Raw genomic sequence first — 25,312 nt, forward strand, 5'->3', positions numbered from 1 at the left:
TCCTTCCGCCTCATCTGGTCCTGATGAATTAATTTCCACTACTCTGGTCTCTGGGCAAACATGCATGCCCCTTCCTGAAGGATCCACTGTCCCCACAACCATATCTGATTTGTCTCACTCCACCGATTCAGTGCTTACCTCCTCCACCAGTGTTAATGAAAGTTTTGTTTCCTCACCAAGCTTTGGTGAATCACCCACTACCACCTTGGTCTCTGGACAAACAGCCACAATTTTCATGGAAAAGCCAACTGTCTACACCATTTCTGCCTTGTCTGGTTCTACAGTTTCCGTTGATAGCTCCTCTACCACTCCTCCTGGGGGTCCTGCACCCTCATCAAATTCTAGCTTGTTGCCTTCCACTACCATCACAACCATCCCTGCCGAAGCCAGTGGTAGTACCACTACCACCTATTTCTCCAACACAACTGATTCATCTGATGCCCCCCAACCACTGAAAATCTTAGTCCATTATCTTCATCAAGCCCCATTCATTCCTCTTGACCCCCAGCCACCTCTGAACAAATGCTCCCCACCTTGGATGAGAATTCCACTTTCTTCATCACCAATAGTGATTCTGCCAAACCAATGATTTCTACGTCCATCCCCTCTGCCTCGGACAGCCCTAGTCCTGCCTCCCCATCAGCTCTAACTTTCTCCTCTACAGTTAGAGTCATCTCCAGACTGACAGCTACCACCTTCAGGGGAGAATCTACTCTCTTTCAAAGCAGCACAGGGGCACCAAAGACAACAATATCGTCTAACAGTTCCCGAACCAGAGTCCCTGGGGCTGCTGCTTCAGCCTCAGCTATCCCTGGCTTCTCCTCCAGACCAGTCCCTGACTCTTCTTCAGCCGTTACAACTGCTTCTGGTTTTTCTCCTCATCTGTCCTCCACTCCACCTGGCTCTACCCATGCTCCAGTCCCTGGGTTCACTACCTCTTCAACTCTCCATCCTCTGTTCATTTGCACACACACAACTGTGATGACGACCCAGTCTTCAACTATGACCCCAAGTAAGTCTTTTCATGTGTCACTCTGTGTGCCTCTCCTGTCCATCTTCTCTCCTCAGCTAATCAGCTTTGATTTGACCTCTTCGTGGTCTTGTTCCACCCTTCCAGTGCCTTCTGGTCAGTGAATATCATCCTGTTGGATGGAAATTGTTTTTTTCTTTTCTTTTCTCTTTTGATTTGTAGGGCTTTTGTTTTCTTTGCTCACCCCCTCTCATCTCTTGTTTCCTTCTTCCTCATTGTCCCTCCTTCTCTCCCCCTCCGGGGCTTGAGGTGGTGGCAGAGGGTCCCATCCTCCTCTTTCAGTGCAGTGCCTGAATGATGGAAACTGGAATGGGAGCCAGTATTTCTGTCCCTTGGGCTTCCATGGCGACTGATGTGAATTCTACCCCTTCACAGGGCAGTGTCAGAATGGGACCAGCTGGAATGGAGAAGAGTGTGTTTGTGCCCAAGGCTTCTCTGGTTACCAGTGCAAGTCCCTTGTGGACTCCTTCCTCCTAGGTAATGAACTTTGCTGAGACCTGCATATTGTCCCTATACTTCCTAACCACTTAAATAGGACGGCAGCGCTGGAGGGATTATCTGCTACCACTACCTCATCGTGCAGGTGAAGGAGAAAATATGATATTTACCTAGGTCCAAATCCCTAGGTAGAACATGGACCTTCTGATTCCTTCTTCAGGGCTCTTTTCACTAGCTCCTCTGCCCCTCGGATCAAGATGTTTCCAACCCAGCCCTTTCTGGAGCCCTCCACTTAGCTCTCTCTGGGTCATAATCCTGACCACTAGCTCCTCATGGTGTTCGGAGACAAGGGGCAGAAGTTTCAGTGACTCCTACTTGCCTCTTGAATTTCCATCCACCCTCCTGCCCACTTTCTCTGCCTCCATGAGACCAGCAGGTGGAGAATTAACCAATCCCAGAAGACATTATTGGGAGGTGGTTATCTCATGCGTGATGTGGCTATTCTCACAGAAATCCCGGAAAAAGTCAATGCCACTTTAATTGTGACAGTGAAAGTGACTAATAGGAATTTCACAAAAGACCTGAATAACATATCCTCCCCGGTATACTGGAACTTCACTCAATTATTCAAGAGTCAGGTAAGAGCAGGAAAATCCCAGATTCTCCAATGTGGATGTCCAGTGTCACAGGGGATACAGGGGCTCATTCTGACTGACTTTGGAGTTTCTCAGCCCATGGATCCCTTCAGTCTTCCCAAGTCCTGGGAGGGGATCCTCTGGGAGCCCACCTCACCCACATCCTGGGGAAGGGAGCATCCCTATACTTTTCCTTCCTTCTTTTCTATGAGCTAATTCCATGGGTTCCCTGGGGGAAGGGGGCCCTGGGGCTACCTCTGAGACAGTGAACAGGGGCTGTTGCATGCCCCAGACCTGTATGAGCTCAGCTGCCTCATTTCTTTCAGATGGATAAAACTTACATGGGCAAAGACTTTCCTCAGTACAGAGGCGGGATCATTAAGAGACTGTTGTGAGAATGAGGGGAGATCAGATTTATAGACTATGGGAAGCCCCCCTCTCTCTGCTCTCTTGTCTTCTCCCATCTTGAATGAATATCAGTACCTAGCTGGACCAGAGGATACCCTAGCCCACAGGCAACACCAGAAGGTTCTGATCCATTCATTTATTCATTAATTTATCCTTCATCCATTCAACAAGCTTGTACTGAAAGCCTACCCTGTGCTAGGTGCAGGGAACACAGTGGTCCTGGTCTTCATGGAGCGAAGAGTGGCAGAACACAGCAAAAGGGCTGTGCAATATGGTGAGAATTAATGGTAAGAGACACACAGTGTGCAATGGGAGAGGTTGAGTGCAAGCTGGTGAGGTGGAGGGAAATCTTTCTGGAAGGAATGACAGCTAAACTGAGGCTTGAATCATGAGGAGGAACAAGCAAGGTGGATGGAATTGATGATGAAGAGCCTAGAGGTGAAAGAGAGGAGGGTAGATTAAGGAATATGAAGAACAGTTGGCAGCTTGAACTCATGGTGGGAGAGGAGGTGGAAAGATTACTTGTACCAAGTTGCTTAATCTTTAAGCATCAGTAGTTTTGGCTCACGTGGGAAGGTATCTGATTTGCACTTCGGACAGCTCAGTCTGGCTGCAGGACTGAGAATGGGTGGACAGGGGATGGAGATTATAGTGACCTGGACCAGAGAGGTGACAATGCAGGAGAAAATTAGTCCAGTGTGAAAGGTCTTTAGGAAGCAGGACCAACGGATCATAGGGATTCGATGGGTGTTTGGAGAGAAGGAGGAATGACACCAGATTTCTAGGCCGCTGGGGGTGTGGAGTGCCCTTTGCTGAGATGAGGAAGGTTAAGAAGGAGGGGGATGGGGAAAAGATATAAGTGGGCCATGTGGTGCGTCAAGTGCCCGGGGCCCAGCCACACTGAAAACGGAGCGGCGTGTGGTGGAATATGTAACAGAAAGTATCTTCAGCACAGACACTGGTGTTGGTGTCCCTGGATAGAAGTTGCTGGAAGCCCTGAGAGTGGACCAGATGGCCTGGGGATGGTCACAGCACAGGGGCGAACATTTCCCAGGAAAGAAGCATGGGAAGCACCAGCATCTAAGGGATCAGGAGAAGAAGCAGGGCCCCCAAAGGAGAGTGGCAAGAAGTAGACAGAAGCATGGGAAGGGAGCCAGGAGGGTGTCTTGTCCCCCCAGGGAAAGAGGGAGATCCGTACTGTCAGGGGTCCATGGGGTTCCACGGCTCAGCGTCCTCTACCCCACTCTCACCCCTGCCCAGTACCAGTGCTTATTTCCGTCTCCATTTTGGCACAAGGTTTTGTTAGTTTTTGTCCTCCTGTGTCCTGTTCCTGACTTCTCTGTCACAATGGCTGTGACTGGTGACAGACCTTGTCTTAAGATCTCTCAGTGCCCCACTGGCCATCTAATAAGGAGCTTCTGGGTTGGAATCTTATATCTCTAAAGTGACCTCATGTTTCTTCATTTCTAAAAGCATGCTTATTTGGTTTTCAAAGTATAATCCAACAGCCTCTATTAAAAAATTAAAAATTTTTAATTTAAAATATTTTTTATTTTGGTAAAATACCCATAACATAAAGTTAGCCATTAATCATCAAATGAATCATTTTGAGTGTACAGTTCAGGGATATCAAGTACATTCACATTGTTGCATAACCACCACCACAGTCCATCTCCAGAACTTTCTCATCTTCCCAAACTGAAACTCCGTACCCTTTAAACAATAACTCTCAATTCCCCCTCAACCCACCTTGGGCAACTCCCATTCTACGTTCTGTCTCTATGAACTGGATAACTCTAGGGACTTCGTTTTCGGACGCACGTAAACACTCACACGGTATTTGTCCTTTTGTGACTGGCTTCTTTCACTTAGCACAATGTCCTCAAGGTTCATCCACATTGTAGTGTGTGTCAAAATTTGCTTCTTTTGTAAGATTGAATAACATTGCATTGTACCGTTTACCATGTTTTGTCTATCCGTTCCTCCATCAATGGAAGCTCACTTGGTTTGCTTCCCCCTTTTAGCTATTGTGAATAATGCTGCTATGAACATGGGTGTACAAATATATCTTCAAATCCCTGCTTTCAATTCTTTTGGATAAATACCAAGAAGTGGAATTGCTGGGTCATATGGTAATTCTATTTTTAATTTTTTGAGGAACTGCCACACTGTTTTCCGCTGTGGCTGCACCATTTGACATTCCCACCAACAGTGCCCAAGGGTTCAATCTCGCCACATCTTCACCCAACAGCCTTCCATTTTTAGGAATGAATTTCACCCAATGATGTTTATTGTGATCACCGATATTTTGGAATCTTAGATCGTTTGGCTCTGCAGCTTCCCTCTAGGGTGTGAACTGTTGGAGGGAAGGTCTCTAGTCTGTCCTGCCTCTGGGTCACACAGCTAATTGTCTCTCATCACCCCTCTCATTTGTGGGCCCCACTTTCTGGGAGGATGGGTGGCCCAGGGTGACTGATGAATCATCAAGTCCTGGTTCTAGCAACGGCAGTGTTGTGGTGGAACATGACGTCGTCATGGAGGCCAACTACACCTCAGATTTCCGGGAACTATTTGAAAACCTCACTAAAATCGTAAAGGTCAAGATTATGAATGAGATCAAAAGGGTGTCTGGTGATTCTGAAGCTTGCAGAGGTAGGCCGACCCAAAACCCCTTGACGGTGGTGGGAAAAGGATGGGAGGGGTCCCGTAGGGACGTCTCAGCCTCTCCCCACCCTTCATCTCTCCTCTTTTCTGGAACCCCAGAGGCCTCCCTGGATAGGGATCCAGAAGCCAGGCCTGGGTGCCTTCCGCAGACTCTGCCGTGCCCCCAGCAGCGGTTCCCAGTCTCAGGTCCAGTTGTCCCCAGCCCTAAAGCCCCCATCTGAGCCTGCTTGCAGGCCCAGCTGCGTCTAGGGCTGGGCCAAGACCCAAGTAGGGCAGAGGGCTGTGTTTCTGTTTAGTTCTTTTCCACCACACTTAGCAGCCTCCTCGCCTCTGTGCGATGAGGAAGCCACTACCATGAGCAAGACCGTGGAGCTGGGCTTTGACCTGCAGGGCAAGTAGCTCCATGGAGTGGTGGGCGCTGGGGCGCAGAGTGTGGGCAGGAAATGTGGAGGCTGGGGGTGCTTTAACCAGGCTGATGCTTGCTGCCCACCCTTCACCCCAGAGCAGTGCTCTCAGAAGCCCACGAAGGACTATGCTCAGTTGTACTATGTGGAGGGACTGGGTGGGAAGCTGGCCTGCGTGACCAAGGGCACCTCGGGGACGAAGTTGTAACCGAACTGTCATGAGCATGGATGCCAGCTGCAACGAAGCAGCCCTGCTGCCTGTGAGCATCCAGCCCCTCTAAGGCCAGTGCCCACTCTCCCTGCTGGTAGGACCGCACTCTCCACCACAGTCGTGGAGCAGGGATGGGGGGGGGGGGCAGAGGGAACAGGCAGAGCTCACAAGGTGCCTCCTCTCCCACCATCCCCCCTTCTTCTACCTGGGTGTCCCTTCACTCCTCGCCCCCACCAGAGGGAGGAGGTGCAGGTTAGAGACGTGGGCACCCTAGGACTGATCGAGCCCCTCCCCGAGAAAGTGCCAGTTACCAATTTCCAACTCTGTATCTGTGGATCTCTATCTCTGTCTTTCCTTTTCCTTTCGATATGCTAGCCGCAGTGCCATCATCACCTCTAGCTGGAGCTGGGGCGCTAGGCTCGGGAGAGCGTAAGGCATAAAATATAAAATCGGGAACAGGCCAGTCAAGGTGCCAGCTCGAGATTAGACGGGTGGGCATCATGTGTCTGGGACAAGGCATCCAGTGCTCAGATTCTGAAGCCTGCTCCCTAGGAGGGGGTCCTCTACCCCCTCCCTGCCCCTGAAGAGCTGGGGAGCCTCCTAACCTGGGTCCCTCCTAACCAGCGCCTGCCCTTAGAGGAAGAGCCAGTTTCCTGTGCTTTGACAGCTTTTGTTCCTTTTGGGAGCCTGGGTGTGAGGGCTGCTAGTGGACTGGCCTGATCTTGTGTGTGTCCCCAGATGGCTGACCTCAGACACGCGGTACTGGGGAGAGACTTGTGCCTTGAGCACCGGCAAGAGCCTGGTGTACGCGAGGGACTGTGGGAGCACTGCTGGTAGTCACGGCGGTGGTCCTCACCGTCCGCCGATCCCAGAGAAAACCGCGCAGGCGAGCTTCTGGGGCGGGGCCCAGGGATGGGGACGGCAGTTGGAACAGCCCAAGGCTCTGCTCCTTCCAGCTCAACATTCGGAGGCCTGAAGGCAACCCAGCCCCTCTCAGCTCGGTAACAGCAGAAGGCAGCCTGCTGAGCTGATCTGATCTGTTCTGCAGGGAAATGCATCCAAAAAACTTGTGTCCTGAAATTGGATTCTGTAACGACATTACCTGGTGTATCCCTTCGGCTGCCGCAGAGCCACATTGTTGCACCAGGACACTGGGGCTGAGCTGTCCGGCATCGCTCTCCCAGCTGTAAAATGGGGGGAAAATCTGCCCAAGAAGGTGGAGGAGAAATGGGCAGAGCACGGCGGTCTGAGGGAGTTCACCTGGCCCTGGTCCAGCGCTCCCGTCTCACAGATAAGGGAAAGGAGGCGCATTGAGGGAAGGGCAGGCAGGTCAGAGTGATGTTGTTTTGTTTTCTGCTATTGTCCTGGGGACAGGCCGCTCCCTGACCCAGGGCTTGGCTGTGACAGCCCTTTCCAGAAGCCAAGGGTCAGGGCCCTCTAGGCCCCCTCCCCCACCTCCCTGCCCCCAGCTGTTCTTGGCGTTTCTGTTGGCAGGCAAGAATACAATTTGTCTCAAGAGTGGCACGGAGAAGATGTTCTGGCAGCTTCCAGAACACAGGCGTCTGGGAAGGTACTCCTCACCAGGGGCAGGCTGGTGGGTAGAGAAAGGCTGAGAAGATGCTGCGGCCAGACTCAGCATGGCTGTGGGCGCCAGCTGGTTTTGTGTGTGCTGGGCTGCCAGGCTCTGCCCCTCCTCTGCAGCCAGCCCCTGCCAGGCCTCGTCTTTTCTCAGCTCCTCTCTAACACTCCCGTCTGCGCGTGGCCCATGCTCACCGTGTCCCTCCTGCGTGCCAGACTGTACCACTGTCTGGAAGGTTCCCCTCGCTGGGGGCTCTGCACGTCCCAATCCCGCTCTGTTTCCAAGATCTGGTTCAAACACTGCCCCTCCATAGAGCCTCCCGTACGTTCCTCTGTTTCCCAGCTGCCGTGGAAAACCATGTCACATCTGCTCTGATATCTCACTGCACGAGATGAACGATCTCTGTCCCCCGCCCTCCCTGCCCCTGGGCAGGTCCTGCCCTACCAGTTCCTCCTGACAATCACCAAGGAAGGGCTACAGGCATGGCTGAGAGCCGGATCCTGCCCCCAGAGACCAGCCCCTGGGAGAGCATCAGATGCACACAGTTAGTGGGAGGACAGGACCACGCCCTGGGCTCCAGGGGCACAGAAGGGTGCCCGGCCCAGGCAGGGTGGGGTGGGATCCTGAAAGACTGCAGAGGGGACATCGCAGAGGGGCCGTGCTGCGAGCTGGTGAGTAAGCCGTGTGCTTCCCGCTTCCAGGAACACAGGTCCCAGGGAGGTAGTGGAGGTCTCTGTGGGCTGTGATGGGAGGACACATTGGGAGGCCCGGATGGGGGCACTGCCTGGTGGGGGGAGAGGCAGCAGGTTGAAGGCTGGGGGCTGGCGGAGGGCGGAGCGGGAGGTGCCCCCAGCTCTGGCCTGTCTGGACCCCGCTGGGAGTCATCAGGGAGCATGCAGGCTGGGAGGGAGCAGGGTGTAGGGCAGAGTCCCCGGAAGACCTTGGAGGAGGCAGAGAAGAAATGGTCATGGAGGCTGAGGAGGGAGGAATGTGCAGGACTGGGAAAATGGCTGCTGAAAACCCAGCTCCAACAGAAGATTCCGGCACAGTTTCTGCTTGCTGTGGTTCCCGTTGCTGTGAGGGAGTGTGTGCTGGTGACCCCTGAGCAGTGCCTTCCTCCAGTTCCACCCTCGCCCAGGTCACCCCAAGCCTGCCCTTGGCCATGACTTTTGACCCCGAAGCATGTCAGGGGGCTGTGGTTGCCTCCTGTCCTCTTGTCACCTTGGGCCAGCCCCAGGCGCTTCAGGGCCACCTCATAGACTGGCCGCGGTGGTGGGACGATGGATGGGCAGTGGGAGATACTTTAGGGAAAATATGGGGCTGACTCTTCAAACTTGTCCCTTTTACTGGAAAAGGACCCCCTCTGTGTCTCTCCAGCCTCCCCCAGGCTCACTCAGCCTGGCCCCTCTTTCTGCAGGTGAAAATCTGAAGGACGAGCCTTTCAGCCTTGAAAACATCTACGGCCACTTCCAGCTCTCCCTGGAGAACACTGACCCTACCACAGAAGTGACTCAGGGGCCCGTCCCCAGCTAGGAGCTGTTTCCTCCCCCCCACCCGCCGCCCACCACCCTGGGGCCGCACCCTTGGTCTAGAGACAGCTAACTTCCCCTGGATATGGCTGTTGCTGAAGGGCCTGTGGCCTCATCTCCTCTCTCCCACCCCAGCTCCACATCCAGAGGCGCAGGGTGGTGACAGCTGCTCAGTGAGCGAGGCAGGGGCTTCTGCCCCTCCTCCAGACTTGGACAACAAGACAGGGGCGGACAGACAGCCCACCGCAGTGCTACTCCCCCACCGACCCCCTTGGTTAAAAGGAAACAGACGTCAGGGCCCAAGGTGGTTCTGCTCAGAGCTGGTGGGCTTGGCCTGGCCCCTGCTGTGAGGCCCCCTCTCCTCCCTCAACCTCCATCCAGGAGCCCTGGGGCCGCCCAGACACCCGGACATTTTGTTTGCTCCAGTGATTCCCCACTCTGGAATTTGCCTCCCAAAAAAAGAGCAAGGCTTCAAGTAGAGAGCTGTGAGTGGTTTCTCTCTCCCCTGTGGGAACTGCCTTCCTAGCTGGGGCCAGGGAGCCCTTCCTGGGGAGAGCACTCCTTCCAGGGTTAGATGCCAGATCTGGGCACGGGACTCTTGCCACTCTCAGCCCCTTCCTGCGACATGTCGAGCACGGAGCATGGACCCTCTCTACCCCAGGCCGGCGCAGGCTCAGGCCCACCTCTGCCTGAGGTCGCTGTGGCAGACAAGCCTGGGATCAGACATTGGGGGTCTCAGGCCCAAGGCGTGAGGAGTGGGGGGTCCACAAAAGGCAAAAGAGTGAGCACCTGGCTTTGCTGACCTTGGGCAGCGGCAAGGTCACTCTGGATGGCCATGGAAGCTTGTGCCCACCTGTGAACTCAGATCTCTGGACCGAGAGATCCAAGAATGCGGCCATCCCGGAGCTGGGCCCTGGCCCAGGTGTGGCCACGATTTGCATGCTGGTGGGGTGCACACAGGGCCAGTAAGAGAGCTTGAGAAGAAGGGAGGGGGAATGTCCATACCTGGGGGGTGGGGGTCGGAGTGGAACAATGGGCGCTCTTCTCCTCTGGGGTTCAGCTCCAACCGCTTCTCCTCCATCCCCTGCCTCCCTCCACGGGTCTTCTCCAGTTTCCCAGGCTGTTTCAGGCCCGCGTGCCTGCCCCTCTGTTGGGGTGAAAAATCCGATGGCCCACATGCTTGTGTGCTGCCTGGAGAGGGAAGGGCTCCCCTCCCTCTGCCCTTTGGCCTGAAATGAAATCCGCACCCCCCCTCGCCCCGTCATGAGAGAAGCTCACACACTGACTCAGGTGGGCTGGTCCCAGTTCTCCAGAGTCTCAGGGATCAAAGGGCTCTGGTGCCCATTTATTACTGGGGCTCCTTGGCTGGCGATCATTTTGCCCATTCTGGCGGGTGACAGCAGGTGCGCCGTCCTCCGAGCTCCCATGTCGAGACCGGCGATCGGGGCGCTCTGCCTGCTGCCCCTTGTCATCCTGCTGCTGTCCCGCCATGCTGCTGCCGGCCACGGTGAGTGAAGTTTGGCTTCACCTCCTCTCCCGGGTCTGCCCAGGCGCGAGGGAGGGCTGCTTCCTGGGGGGTGCAGGTGGGGTATCTTCTGCCTGGAGCTCAGCCTCGTGCCCCTCACCCTCTTCTTCCCTCCCCGGCTACGTCTGGGAGAAGAGCTGCAGTTTTGGGGTGCATGCGTGTAGTCTCTCTGAGTCTGCTTCCTCTCTAAAAAGAGCACAAGAGCCCAGCCTTGCCACGGCCCCTGGCATACAGCAGATGCTCGGCCAATGTTAGGGTCTGTCCTTACCCCGTGGTTGGGCCCCTCCAACCCCCTGGTCACCTCCCACCAAGTGCCCAGGCCTTCTTTCATGACAGGGACAAAAGCCTGAAGTCTCTGCTCTCACTCTCATCTTTGCCATTTCTTCATCACCCCACCCCTGCCTTGTGCCCAGAGGATGTCCCAGGGCTGTCAGGTGTCCCAGAACCAGGAAAAGGGCCACTGCTGTACCCGGATGGGTACGAGATGGGGTTTCGGGAGCCCCAGATTCTAATCCTGTAGTGAAACAGCTGTGCGCCACGGGGCAACTCAGTTCTTCCTCAGTGTCTTCCCCTCAAGGACAAGGGTTGGGCCCTCCAGGGGTTCCATGGCCATGGGAACTTGGCTCAGGTCGGCAGAGGCTGACAGGGCGTCCCGGTCAGACCCTTCAGGAGTTCCCTCTGCCACTAGCCTGTCCCTAGAGAGAGAGGGAGGGGAAAAGGCAGGAACCAAACTGCCAGCCTCAGGTTCTCACTCCCTTGAGAACCTCCCAGGATGGCCTCCCAGGGGCAAGAAGGGGACTCCGAGGCAAAAGTGGGGGGACTGATGCTGAGGCTGTAGGTGGCATTCAAACTGCCATGTCCTGGGCTTTGTCCTGCCCTGAGCTCACTACACCAGGAGCGGTAGGGGCTCCTGGTCCCCTGGCCCCAGACAGGCAATTCTTCCCCAAAGAGGGAATGGGGTGGGAGCGGGGGAGAAAGTACCTGCAAGTCTAATCCCAGAGCCTGTGGCCTCCTCGGCCCAAACCCCCCCGCAGGGGGCAGCGCCTTCTCTGGGGACCAGTCTGAGGGCTGACGGGGCAAACGAAGAGGATGGGAGGGGGCAGGGGGGCAGCGGTCCGGGGCAGGGTGGGGCAGTGCTGGACTTGGTCTAAAGGGCTGGTTCACTGACCTGAACCCTGCCATCACTTGGGACAGACTCCCAGTGTGACAGCACCCAGAGCTGTCACCTTATTAGTAATAAGAATGACACCTTCAGAAGGATGACTACCCACCATTGGCATCGACAGGGCTGGAACTGGAGGGGATTATGCTGAGTGACGTGAGTCAATCAGAGAAAGACAATTATCATATGATCTCACTTATATGTGGAACATAAGGAATAGCGTGGAGGACCACAGGGGAAGGGAGGGAAAACTGAATGGGAAGAAATCAGAGAGGGAGACAAACCATGACAGACTCTGGACCCCGGGAACCAAACTGCGGGTTGCAGAAGGGGAGAAGTGGAGGGTGGAGATGGGGTAACCGGCTGATGGGCATTAAGGAGGGCCTGTATGGGGATGAGCACTGGGTGTTATACGCAACTAATGAATCACTGATCACTACATCAGAAACTAATGATGTGCTGTATGTTGGCTAATTGAGTTAAAAAAAAAAAAAAAGAATGACACCGTCTTCCCAGGCACTGTCTAGGCTGTCCATATTCTTAGTGTCTTATCTCTAACAACGCCATTTTAGGCACCATGATGGGCCTTAGTTGGGGAAGATGTTTCCAGCTCCCTCTTGTTCCTCCAACCCCTGCCCTCCCCTTTCTGCTCTGTTTCAACTTTCTGGCCCTTCTCTCCCCTCCCTCTTCCTCTCTTCCCTTCTTTTCCTCCTCTCCCCGCCCCCAGCCTCTCCCACATTCTGCACGCTGTGGTTCATTGCATCTCTAGCCTCGGTCTCCCCCTCAGTGGAATGGAGCCTTGCAGACTCTCCACTCCTGCTCTCTAGGAGTCTGTCGTCCCCCTTCTGTGTCTGGCAGAAATCAGCTGGTCTGTAGAGCTCTGGCCAGCTTTGAGTGGCATCTGACCCTCCCATGTGCCCTCTCTGGGGACCCAGAGCCACATCCCTTCTCAGGCCACGGGGCTGGGGATGCCTGAGTGGGGTGTGGGCTGCCAGGAAGAGCCTGGTGGCCTTCACCTGGCTCTTCCTGGCAGTCACACCCTCTCATGGCCACCTGCCTCCTTCCAGTACGCCCTGGTTATCTTGCTTATCAGCGAAACACAACATCCTGGGCCCAGTTCGGCCCTGTCCAACCGTGGCCAGTGCCTCTCACCTCCCACACGCAGCACAAACGTGTCCAGGGCTTGGGGGTTCAGTATCTCCCTCTGCCCTCCCCCCCACTCCCCGTCCCGAGCGCCTTCACCTGCCACGTCCTCACCACGATCTTACTATCACCTTCTGAGGGAGTCTAAGGAACATACACTCTAGAAGCTACTTTCCCCCTCTCCTCCGTCAACAAGGTCCACCTCTTCTGAGGAGCCTTGCTGGGGGTCACCACAGACTTCCTTGCCTTGAACCCACTGCTGCAGCCACAGGTGACCAGAAAGTCTCACTCCCTGGACACCATAACATTAGCACAACCCGAGTGGCTTAGAACGACAGGAAGAATCTTGTCTCATAGTTCTGGAGGTCAGAAGTCCAAAACCAAGGTGTCAGCAGGGCCGTGCTCCCTCTGAAGGGGACGGGGAGGAAGGATCTATTCAGGCGTCACCCCTGGCATCTGGTAGCTGCGGCAAGCTTGGCACTCCTTGGCTTGCGAGCACATCATCTCTGCCTTCATCTTTCCCCAGCTTCTCCCTGTGCGCATGTCCCTGAGTCCAAAATTCCCTTCTTATGAGGACACCAGTCACTTTGGATCCGGGCCCACTTTATTCCAGGGGTGACCTCATCTTACGTAATTACATCTGCAACAACTCTAATTCCAGATGGAACATTCTGTGGTACTAGGGGTTAGGACTACACTGTACGAATCTGGGGAGGGGGACACAATCCAACCCCGGGGGGGGGGTTGTTAAAGCACAGAGGTAAGCCCACACATGTGTGTTGGAGGGATCCTGCTAGCTGCAGTGTGTGGACCGCCAGGTGTGGAGGCCCAGGTGGGAAGTGAGGAGATAGGGCAGGAGGCTGGGTGGGAGTCCTCGGCAGTGCTGATCCGGTGGCGTTCGGCGCCACTGTAAGAAGTGGCCACGGGAAGAAGTGCAACGCCAGCAGGCCTGGCTGATGCTGCAGGGGCAGGAGGCGAGAGGAAGAGAGAAGCAGAGTGGCTTCCAAGGCGCTGGGCTTCAGCAACTGGTAGAAGGCCGCTTGCTCCCAGGGGTCTAGCAAAGAACTCAGGAGTTCCGTTTTGGATGGAGTCTGGGACGTCTACTTAACATCAGCTGAAGACGTCAAGTCAAAATGGGAATCAGCTTGCCACTGAGAGCGGGGAGCACAGCAAGAGACACCCACGGGGTGCGGGGCTGTATTTCCCAGGACTGCAGCAAGATCTTCCTGAGTTCTCTGCCCCACACCCAGAGGATGATAGGTTTTGCACTTCGGCTGGTGGCAACAGCACTGTTCCCATGCCTACATGAGAGCCAGGTCTCCTTCCTTCTAATCTGTTCCAGTGGCACTTCCCGGATCGTGGGTGATTGTTTCATACCCATGCTTGGATCAGTAGAGCGCGGGGCGGATATCCAGGGACCCCTCTGAGCAAGTCTGCCTCCCCAGTAATTCTGTCCTGGAAACTCTAGCTGTCTTGGTCTCTCAAGACGCTGATGTGTATCTCCTCAACCCGGGAGATCTGCTGGGCTCCAGCTGTGTTCTCCGCCCGGGCACTCCGCCTGGGAGCCCTCTCGCGTCAGTGAGCTAGGGCCATCACAGGGCTTGCCTTGTTTCCTTGTCTGTCTCTCAGAAACCACTGTTCTTGTTGCCTGACATCCAGCGCCTTTTTTCTTTTTTTTTTAAGATTTTATTTATTTATTTGACAGAGAGAGAGACAGCCAGCGAGAGAGGGAACACAAGCAGGGGGAGTGGGAGAGGAAGAAGCAGGCTCCCAGTGGAGAAGCCTGATGTGGGGCTCGATCCCAGAACGCTGGGATCACGCCCTGAGCCGAAAGCTTAACGACTGCGCCACCCAGGCGCCCCAATGACATCCAGTGTCTTGACAATCATCATTTCGTATCTTCTGTATGGTGATGTGGTTATCTGGGGGCCGGGTGTGGTTTCAGGTAGGAGGGTGAATTCCAATCCCTGACGCTCCGTCTTGGCCAGAAGCAGAAGTATAACACTTCGATAAGGGCCTTTGATTAGTGTGTAATCTATTTTACATACTTGGCCAATTAAATCACTTTCAACATTTCAAGTTACATTTATAAAATTAGTACATTACATTTCTTATTCAAAGACTTCAGTGGTTTAATTAATAACAAAACCTTTGCAAGTATTCAAGAAACTCTAAAATCTAACGTGAAGTGTAGATTTTTAAAAACTTCCCCCAAACCTTCAAGTCTAATACATTATAAGTATCTATGTGGTGGATCTTAAGTTCTCTTAAATGTTCTCATACTGTTTACAATCTTAGCAAGATTTTAATGCAAAATGACAAGTCTAAATCAATCGCTCAATTATATATTATAAATTGAAACTACAAGGTTGGCACTTTAGGCCAAATTCTCTTGAACATTACAAATATCTTAAATCCCAAGTGCAACGAGATTATTTAATACAAAGGGTTTAAATTTCTTAAAGAGAATTAGAGTAAGTGTGTCTGTTCATAGGCTTAAACGAAGCTCTTTCCCGTATTAGTTAGCATATTTTTGTATCTGCTATAACAATTATGCCCCAAGTGTATAATTGCTCAACCACAAAAGACTGTTTTTCTTGCTCATGTAATAATATGAGGCAGACGTTCCTGGGTGGCAGGTAACTTTCCTTCATGTGGTGAATTCAGGGACCCAGGTTCCTTCTTCCTGAGACTTCACTGTCCTCTTGGGCCTCCTTGCCATCTGCCTCCAGCAGGCAGAGCAATGAGGACGACGTCGGGAAGTTTCTGGGCTGGCCTGGACGTGGCATGCTCAGCTGTACTCACGTTCCACCGGAAGGACTTAGCCACATGTAAATACTTACCTTCTTGAAATCTGACTCCCGAACTGGGCAGGGGCCCCTTTCCTACTGCTGTACAACTTGACCTTGTCCCAACGTCTCAAAAGCTTCAAGACCTCATCTCCAAAACCCCGGCCTTCATGCCTCACCTCTGTGTGGGCTAGGTCCTGACGCGTGGTTTCTAGATCCTGAAACAAGCAAGGTGGCCCTTCCCAGAGGAGGCCCTTTCCAGAAGGTGGGGGGAATCACAGAGGTTGTGAGAGAATGAAGGATTCCCAAAAGGAAAGGAAAGTTATAGCTCCAGGAGACTAACTTCCCTTTCTCTCTTTCAGATCTCCAAGGGGACAGGGCTGTATGGGATGGTGGAGGGTGTGTGTCGCAAGAGAACCCCCAGAACCCTCAGTGCAAGCAGATACAAGACATCTACGATACAGGTGAGGCACAAGAGCCCCGGAGGCCTGGGAGGGGCACCTTCATGCAAAAGGACTGGAACAAGCCTCACAGGCCCCCAAGCCCCTAGGTTTTACAGTCCACGGCCATGTGGATTCTAGGGCTTTATAAAGGTTCTTAATGTAGATGGGAACCAGCCAGGGTCTATGAAAGGGTTCAGCTCAGCTGAATTCAAACAGCCTAGAGGAGAAGGCAAGAGAGACCAGAATACACCTGCAACAAATATTTCAGCTCATTCAGACAATGGATTCTGACAAATTTTATTCTGACAGCACTACTAAGAAAGAGTCCACTTAAAGTAGCATTTTCTTTCCCTTTTTTCTTTTTTTTTCTTTTTAAAGATTTAATTTATTTATTCGACAGAGATAGAGACAGCCAGCGAGAGAGGGAACACAAGCAGGGGGAGTGGGAGAGGAAGAAGCAGGCTCATAGCGGAGGAGCCTGATGCGGGGCTTGATCCCATAACGCCGGGATCACGCCCTGAGCCGAAGGCAGACGCTTAACCGCTGTGCCACCCAGGTGCCCCAATTCTTTCCCTTTTTTCACCCTAAGATTTATCATTCTATTTGAGAGAGAGAGAGAAATAGAGAGAGAGAAAGAGAACAGGAAGTGGGGAGAGGCAGAAGGAGAGGGATTCTCTGCTGAGTGTGGAATCCGACGCTGGGCCCAATCTCGTGACCTGAGATCATGACTTCAGTCAAAACGAGGAGTCAGACAGTTAACAGAGAAAACCAACCCAGGTGCCCCTAAAGTAGCTATTTCTGACACAGACAACTGGGAATTCCCATAGGTCCTAGACAATTTTAAAAAGCACTGACCAAACTGAAAACTTGAACACTTTTATAGGACGTGGAGAGGACCAACCCTATTCACCTGAGAGTAACAAAACTGTAACAAAATTGAGAAAGACTAGACAATCTGCAGTGATATCCACATACAAGCCCACCACGCTGGGTAACTCTAAAGAGAATGACAGATCTGAAACTGCTGCTGACAGCGGAACCAAAGTGCACCCTCCTACAGGGTACAAGACATCTAGAACCAGTGCTGACGCTGCCCACTCCTACGCAAAGTCGCAGGACTCCACAAACTCGGCCACCAGGAACATCACAAAGAGCTCCCTCCAAGAGTCAATGACCTCTCAAAACCCCATACACACGAGAACCTCACGGCACTCCTCTCGAAGATTGCTGTCCCATACAAGCCTGACAAAGACCACCGTTACTTCAACAGAGTCCTCGCCAGCGAACCCGAACTCTCCCACTGAGGCCTCCAAGAAACTCTTGCCGATGTCCTCGGAAAATAACTGGACCTCTTCAAATTCGGAGGACACCAGCTTCTCCCACGAGGCTTCCCCAGTGACATCATCAGCGTCCTCAGCCTCACCCACCTCGACGGCAACCAGCCCAACAGCACAGTCCTCGCCAGCGACATCCCCAGCATCCTCGGCTTCTCCCACCTCGGCGGCAACCAGCCCCTCAGTGCAGTCTTCCCCAGTGACATCACCAGCGACATCGGCTGCTCCCACCTCGGCAGCCACCAGCTCCCCGGTGCAGTCCTCCCCAACCACAGCACACGCATCCTCAGCCTCACCCACCTCGGCGGCCTCCAGCCCCTCAGCACAGTCCTCACCAGCGTCCTCGGCCTCTCCCACCTCGACGGCCACCAGCCCAACGGCGCAGTCCTCCGCAGCAACATCCCCATCATCCTCGCCATCTCCCACCTTTTCAGCTACCAGTCCCTCAGCTCAGTCCTCCCCAGCGACATCTTCAGCATCCTCGGCTGCTCCCACCTCGGAAGCCACCAGCCCCTCGGCACAGTCTTCTCCACCCACCGCGGTCACTCCAACATCCACAGTCACCAGCCCCTCAGCGCAGTCCTCCGCAGTGACATCGCAGGCGTCCTCGGCCTTTCACACCTCCTGGACCACCAGCCCCTCGGTTCAGTCCTTCCCAGTGACCTCCCCAGCGTCCTCAGGCTCTCCGACCTCGACGGCCACCAGCCCCTCGGCACCGTCCTCCCTAGCAACCGCCCCAGCGTCCTCGGCTTCTCCAACCTCGGCAGCCACTAGCCCCTCGGCACATTCGTCCGAAGCGACATCACCAGCTTCCTTGGCCTCTCCCACCTCGGCGGCCACGAGCCCCTCAGTGCAGTCCTCCCCACCATCCTCAGAGTCTCCCACCTCAGCCGCCACCAGCCCCTCTTGGCAGTCCTCCCTAGTGACCTCCCTAGCGTCCTCGGCCTCTCCCACCTCGACGGCCACCAGCCCAACAGCGCAGTCCTCCCCAGTGACATCCCCAGCGTCCTCGGCTTCTCCCACCTCGGCGGCGACAAGCCCGTCAGCGCAGTCCACTCCAGTGACATCACCAGCATCCTCGGCCGCTCCCACCTCGGAAGCCACCACCCACTCAGCACAGTCCTCTCCACCCACCACGGTCACTCCAACATCCGCAGTCACCAGCCCCTCAGTGCAGTCCTCCCCACCGTCCTCGGCCTATCCCACCTCAGCCGCCACAAGCCCCTCGGCGCAGTCCTTCACAGTAACATCACCAGCGTCCTCGGCCGCTCCCACCTCGGCGACCACCAGCCCCTCAGCGCAGTCCTCACCAACATCTTCGGCCTCTCCAACCTCTGCTGCCACCAGCCCCTCGACGCAGTCCTCCCCAGCAACCTTCCCAGCGTCCTCGGCCTCTCCCACCTCGGCGGCCACGAGCCCCTCAACGCAGTCCTCCGCAGTGACATCGCCAGCTTCCTCGTCTTCTCCCACCTCAGCGGCAACCAGCCCCTCAGTGCAGTCTTCCCCAGTGACATCACCAGCGTCATCGGCTGCTCCCACCTCGGCAGCCACCAGCTCCCCGGTGCAGTCCTCCCCAACCACAGCACCCGCATCCTCAGCCTCACCCACCTCGGCGGCCTCCAGCCCCTCAGCACAGTCCTCACCAGCGTCCTCGGCCTCTCCCACCTCGACGGCCACCAGCCCAACGGCGCAGTCCTCCGCAGCGACATCCCCATCATCCTCGCCATCTCCCACCTCTTCTGCTACCAGTCCCTCGGCGCAGTCCTCCCCAGCGACATCGTCAGCATCCTCGGCTGCTCCCACCTCGGAAGCCACCAGCCCCTCGGCACAGTCTTCTCCACCCACCGCGGTCACTCCAACATCCACAGTCACCAGCCCCTCAGCGCGGTCCTCCGCAGTGACATCGCAGGCGTCCTCGGCCTTTCCCACCTCCTGGACCACCAGCCCCTCGGTTCAGTCCTCCCCAGTGACCTCCCCAGCGTCCTCGGCTTCTCCAACCTCGGCAGCCACTAGCCCCTCAGCACAGTCCTCTGAAGCGACATCGCCAGCTTCCTCGGTCTCTCCCACCTCGGCGGCCACGAACCCCTCAGTGCAGTCCTCCCCACCGTCCTCAGAGTCTCCCACCTCAGCCGCCACCAGCCCCTCTTGGCAGTCCTCCCCAGCGACCTCCCCAGCGTCCTCGGCCTCTCCCACCTCGACGGCCACCAGCCCAACAGCGCAGTCCTCCCCAGCGATATCCCCAGCGTCCTCGGCTTCTCCCACCTCGGCGGCGACCAGCCCCTCAGCGCAGTCCACTCCAGTGACATCACCAGCGTCCTCGGCCGCTCCCACCTCGGAAGCCACCACCCCCTTGGCACAGTCCTCTCCACCCACCACGGTCACTCCAACATCCGCAGTCACCAGCCCCTCAGTGCAGTCCTCCCCCCCGTCCTCGGCCTATCCCACCTCAGCCGCCACAAGCCCCTCGACGCAGTCCTCCCCAGCAACCTTCCCAGCGTCCTCGGCCTCTCCCACCTCGGCGGCCACGAGCCCCTCAACGCAGTCCTCCGCAGCGACATCGCCAGCTTCCTCGTCTTCTCCCGCCTCAGCGGCAACCAGCCCCTCAGTGCAGTCTTCCCCAGTGACATCACCAGCGTCATCGGCTGCTCCCACCTCGGCAGCCACCAGCTCCCCGGTGCAGTCCTCCCCAACCTCAGCACCTGCATCCTCAGCCTCACCCACCTCGACGGCCACCAGCCCAACGGTGCAGTCCTCCGCAGCGACATCCCCATCATCCTCGCCATCTCCCACCTCTTCTGCTACCAGTCCCTCAGCTCAGTCCTCCCCAGCGACATCGTCAGCATCCTCGGCTGCTCCCACCTCGGAAGCCACCAGCCCCTCGGCACAGTCTTCTCCACCCACCGCGGTCACTCCAACATCCACAGTCACCAGCGCCTCAGCGCAGTCCTCCGCAGTGACATCGCAGGCGTCCTCGGCCTTTCCCACCTCCTGGACCACCAGCCCCTCGGTTCAGTCCTCCCCAGTGACCTCCCCAGCGTCCTCAGGCTCTCTGACCTCGGCGGCCACCAGCCCCTCGGCACCGTCCTCCCCAGCAACCGCCCCAGCGTCCTCGGCTTCTCCAACCTCGGCAGCCACTAGCCCCTCGGCACAGTCCTCCGAAGCGACATCGCCAGCTTCCTCGGCCTCTCCCACCTCGACGGCCACCAGCCCCTCAGCGCAGTCCACTCCAGTGACATCACCAGCGTCCTCGGCCGCTCCAACCTCGGAAGCCACCACCCCCTTGGCACCGTCCTCTCCACCCACCACGGTCACTCCAACATCCGCAGTCACCAGCCCCTCAGTGCAGTCCTCCCCACCGTCCTCGGCCTATCCCACCTCAGCCGCCACAAGCCCCTCGACGCAGTCCTCCCCAGCAACCTTCCCAGCGTCCTCGGCCTCTCCCACCTCGGCGGCCACGAGCCCCTCAATGCAGTCCTCCGCAGCGACATCGCCAGCTTCCTCGTCTTCTCCCGCCTCAGCGGCAACCAGCCCCTCAGTGCAGTCTTCCCCAGTGACATCACCAGCGTCATCGGCTGCTCCCACCTCGGCAGCCACCAGCTCCCCGGTGCAGTCCTCCCCAACCACAGCACCTGCATCCTCAGCCTCACCCACCTCGACGGCCACCAGCCCAACGGCGCAGTCCTCCGCAGCGACATCCCCATCATCCTCGCCATCTCCCACCTCTTCTGCTACCAGTCCCTCAGCTCAGTCCTCCCCAGCGACATCGTCAGCATCCTCGGCTGCTCCCACCTCGGAAGCCACCAGCCCCTCGGCACAGTCTTCTCCACCCACCTCGGTCACTCCAACATCCACAGTCACCAGCGCCTCAGCGCAGTCCTCCGCAGTGACATCGCAGGCGTCCTCGGCCTTTCCCACCTCCTGGACCACCAGCCCCTCGGTTCAGTCCTCCCCAGTGACCTCCCCAGCGTCCTCAGGCTCTCTGACCTCGGCGGCCACCAGCCCCTCGGCACCGTCCTCCCCAGCAACCGCCCCAGCGTCCTCGGCTTCTCCAACCTCGGCAGCCACTAGCCCCTCAGTGCAGTCCTCCCCACCATCCTCAGAGTCTCCCACCTCAGCCGCCACCAGCCCCTCTTGGCAGTCCTCCCTAGTGACCTCCCTAGCGTCCTCGGCCTCTCCCACCTCGACGGCCACCAGCCCCTCAGCGCAGTCCACTCCAGTGACATCACCAGCGTCCTCGGCCGCTCCAACCTCGGAAGCCACCACCCACTCAGCACAGTCCTCTCCACCCACCACGGTCACTCCAACATCCGCAGTCACCAGCCCCTCAGTGCAGTCCTCCCCACCGTCCTCGGCCTATCCCACCTCAGCCGCCACAAGCCCCTCGGCGCAGTCCTCCACAGTAACATCACCAGCGTCCTCGGCCGCTCCCACCTCGGCGACCACCAGCCCCTCAGCGCAGTCCTCACCAACATCTTCGGCCTCTCCAACCTCTGCTGCCACCAGCCCCTCGGTTCAGTCCTCCCCAGTGACCTCCCCAGCGTCCTCAGGCTCTCCGACCTCGGCGGCCACCAGCCCCTCGGCACCGTCCTCCCCAGCAACTGCCCCAGCGTCCTCGGCTTCTCCAACCTCGGCAGCCACTAGCCCCTCAGCGCAGTCCTCACCAACATCTTCGGACTCTCCAACCTCTGCTGCCACCAGCCCCTCGACGCAGTCCTCCCCAGCAACCTTCCCAGCGTCCTCGGCCTCTCCCACCTCGGCGGCCACGAGCCCCTTAACGCAGTCCTCCGCAGTGACATCGCCAGCTTCCTCGTCTTCTCCCACCTCAGCGGCAACCAGCCCCTCAGTGCAGTCTTCCCCAGGGACATCACCAGCGTCATCGGCTGCTCCCAACTCGGCAGCCACCAGCTCCCCGGTGCAGTCCTCCCCAACCACAGCACCTGCATCCTCAGCCTCACCCACCTCGGCGGCCTCCAGCCCCTCAGCACAGTCCTCACCAGCGTCCTCGGCCTCTCCCACCTCGACGGCCACCAGCCCAACGGCGCAGTCCTCCGCAGCGACATCCCCATCATCCTCGCCATCTCCCACCTTTTCAGCTACTAGTCCCTCGGCTCAGTCCTCCCCAGCGACATCGTCAGCATCCTCGGCTGCTCCCACCTCGGAAGCCACCAGCCCCTCGGCACAATCTTTTCCACCAACCGCGGTCACTCCAACATCCACAGTCACCAGCCCCTCAGCGCAGTCCTCCGCAGTGACATCGCAGGCGTCCTCGGCCTTTCCCACCTCCTGGACCACCAGCCCCTCGGTTCAGTCCTCCCCAGTGACCTCCCCAGCGTCCTCAGGCTCTCCGACCTCGGCGGCCACCAGCCCCTCGGCACCGTCCTCCCCAGCAACTGCCCCAGCGTCCTCGGCTTCTCCAACCTCGGCAGCCACTAGCCCCTCGGCACAGTCCTCCGAAGCGACATCGCCAGCTTCCTCGGCCTCTCCCACCTCGACGGCCACCAGCCCCTCAGCGCAGTCCACTCCAGTGACATCACCAGCGTCCTCGGCCGCTCCAACCTCGGAAGCCACCACCCCCTTGGCACCGTCCTCTCCACCCACCACGGTCACTCCAACATCCGCAGTCACCAGCCCCTCAGTGCAGTCCTCCCCACCGTCCTCGGCCTATCCCACCTCAGCCGCCACAAGCCCCTCGACGCAGTCCTCCCCAGCAACCTTCCCAGCGTCCTCGGCCTCTCCCACCTCGGCGGCCACGAGCCCCTCAACGCAGTCCTCCGCAGCGACATCGCCAGCTTCCTCGTCTTCTCCCGCCTCAGCGGCAACCAGCCCCTCAGTGCAGTCTTCCCCAGTGACATCACCAGCGTCATCGGCTGCTCCCACCTCGGCAGCCACCAGCTCCCCGGTGCAGTCCTCCCCAACCACAGCACCTGCATCCTCAGCCTCACCCACCTCGACGGCCACCAGCCCAACGGCGCAGTCCTCCGCAGCGACATCCCCATCATCCTCGCCATCTCCCACCTCTTCTGCTACCAGTCCCTCAGCTCAGTCCTCCCCAGCGACATCGTCAGCATCCTCGGCTGCTCCCACCTCGGAAGCCACCAGCCCCTCGGCACAGTCTTCTCCACCCACCGCGGTCACTCCAACATCCACAGTCACCAGCGCCTCAGCGCAGTCCTCCGCAGTGACATCGCAGGCGTCCTCGGCCTTTCCCACCTCCTGGACCACCAGCCCCTCGGTTCAGTCCTCCCCAGTGACCTCCCCAGCGTCCTCAGGCTCTCTGACCTCGGCGGCCACCAGCCCCTCGGCACCGTCCTCCCCAGCAACCGCCCCAGCGTCCTCGGCTTCTCCAACCTCGGCAGCCACTAGCCCCTCGGCACAGTCCTCCGAAGCGACATCGCCAGCTTCCTCGGCCTCTCCCACCTCGGCGGCCACGAGCCCCTCAGTGCAGTCCTCCCCACCATCCTCAGAGTCTCCCACCTCAGCCGCCACCAGCCCCTCTTGGCAGTCCTCCCTAGTGACCTCCCTAGCGTCCTCGGCCTCTCCCACCTCGACGGCCACCAGCCCCTCAGCGCAGTCCACTCCAGTGACATCACCAGCGTCCTCGGCCGCTCCAACCTCGGAAGCCACCACCCACTCAGCACAGTCCTCTCCACCCACCACGGTCACTCCAACATCCGCAGTCACCAGCCCCTCAGTGCAGTCCTCCCCACCGTCCTCGGCCTATCCCACCTCAGCCGCCACAAGCCCCTCGGCGCAGTCCTCCACAGTAACATCACCAGCGTCCTCGGCCGCTCCCACCTCGGCGACCACCAGCCCCTCAGCGCAGTCCTCACCAACATCTTCGGCCTCTCCAACCTCTGCTGCCACCAGCCCCTCGGTTCAGTCCTCCCCAGTGACCTCCCCAGTGTCCTCAGGCTCTCCGACCTCGGCGGCCACCAGCCCCTCGGCACCGTCCTCCCCAGCAACTGCCCCAGCGTCCTCGGCTTCTCCAACCTCGGCAGCCACTAGCCCCTCAGCGCAGTCCTCACCAACATCTTCGGCCTCTCCAACCTCTGCTGCCACCAGCCCCTCGACGCAGTCCTCCCCAGCAACCTTCCCAGCGTCCTCGGCCTCTCCCACCTCGGCGGCCACGAGCCCCTTAACGCAGTCCTCCGCAGTGACATCGCCAGCTTCCTCGTCTTCTCCCACCTCAGCGGCAACCAGCCCCTCAGTGCAGTCTTCCCCAGGGACATCACCAGCGTCATCGGCTGCTCCCAACTCGGCAGCCACCAGCTCCCCGGTGCAGTCCTCCCCAACCACAGCACCTGCATCCTCAGCCTCACCCACCTCGGCGGCCTCCAGCCCCTCAGCACAGTCCTCACCAGCGTCCTCGGCCTCTCCCACCTCGACGGCCACCAGCCCAACGGCGCAGTCCTCCGCAGCGACATCCCCATCATCCTCGCCATCTCCCACCTTTTCAGCTACTAGTCCCTCGGCTCAGTCCTCCCCAGCGACATCGTCAGCATCCTCGGCTGCTCCCACCTCGGAAGCCACCAGCCCCTCGGCACAATCTTTTCCACCCACCGCGGTCACTCCAACATCCACAGTCACCAGCCCCTCAGCGCAGTCCTCCGCAGTGACATCGCAGGCGTCCTCGGCCTTTCCCACCTCCTGGACCACCAGCCCCTCGGTTCAGTCCTCCCCAGTGACCTCCCCAGCGTCCTCAGGCTCTCCGACCTTGGCGGCCACCAGCCCCTCGGCACCGTCCTCCCCAGCAACTGCCCCAGCGTCCTCGGCTTCTCCAACCTCGGCAGCCACTAGCCCCTCGGCACAGTCCTCCGAAGCGACATCGCCAGCTTCCTCGGCCTCTCCCACCTCGACGGCCACCAGCCCCTCAGCGCAGTCCACTCCAGTGACATCACCAGCGTCCTCGGCCGCTCCAACCTCGGAAGCCACCACCCCCTTGGCACCGTCCTCTCCACCCACCACGGTCACTCCAACATCCGCAGTCACCAGCCCCTCAGTGCAGTCCTCCCCACCGT

General features: G+C 57.7%; 1 protein-coding gene across 1 annotated transcript; it reads left to right on the forward strand.

Annotated features, from left to right (window-relative positions):
* Window positions 1-981: 981 nt before the first annotated feature.
* MUC12 (mucin 12, cell surface associated) lies at window positions 982-9,075 on the forward strand. Its single transcript, XM_087865516.1, is given in 12 exon segments — window positions 982-1,012; window positions 1,406-1,507; window positions 1,979-2,106; window positions 4,965-5,163; window positions 5,495-5,566; window positions 5,678-5,861; window positions 6,529-6,600; window positions 6,602-6,676; window positions 7,285-7,331; window positions 7,334-7,360; window positions 8,787-8,875; window positions 9,034-9,075. Coding segments are annotated over 12 exon segments (1,068 nt in total).
* The last annotated feature ends 16,237 nt before the right edge of the window (window positions 9,076-25,312 follow it).

The sequence above is a fragment of the Ursus americanus genome, chromosome 2, assembly GCF_024610735.1.
Source record: "Ursus americanus isolate L20-20 chromosome 2, mUrsAme1.1.p, whole genome shotgun sequence".
Taxonomy (NCBI): Eukaryota; Metazoa; Chordata; class Mammalia; order Carnivora; family Ursidae; genus Ursus; species Ursus americanus.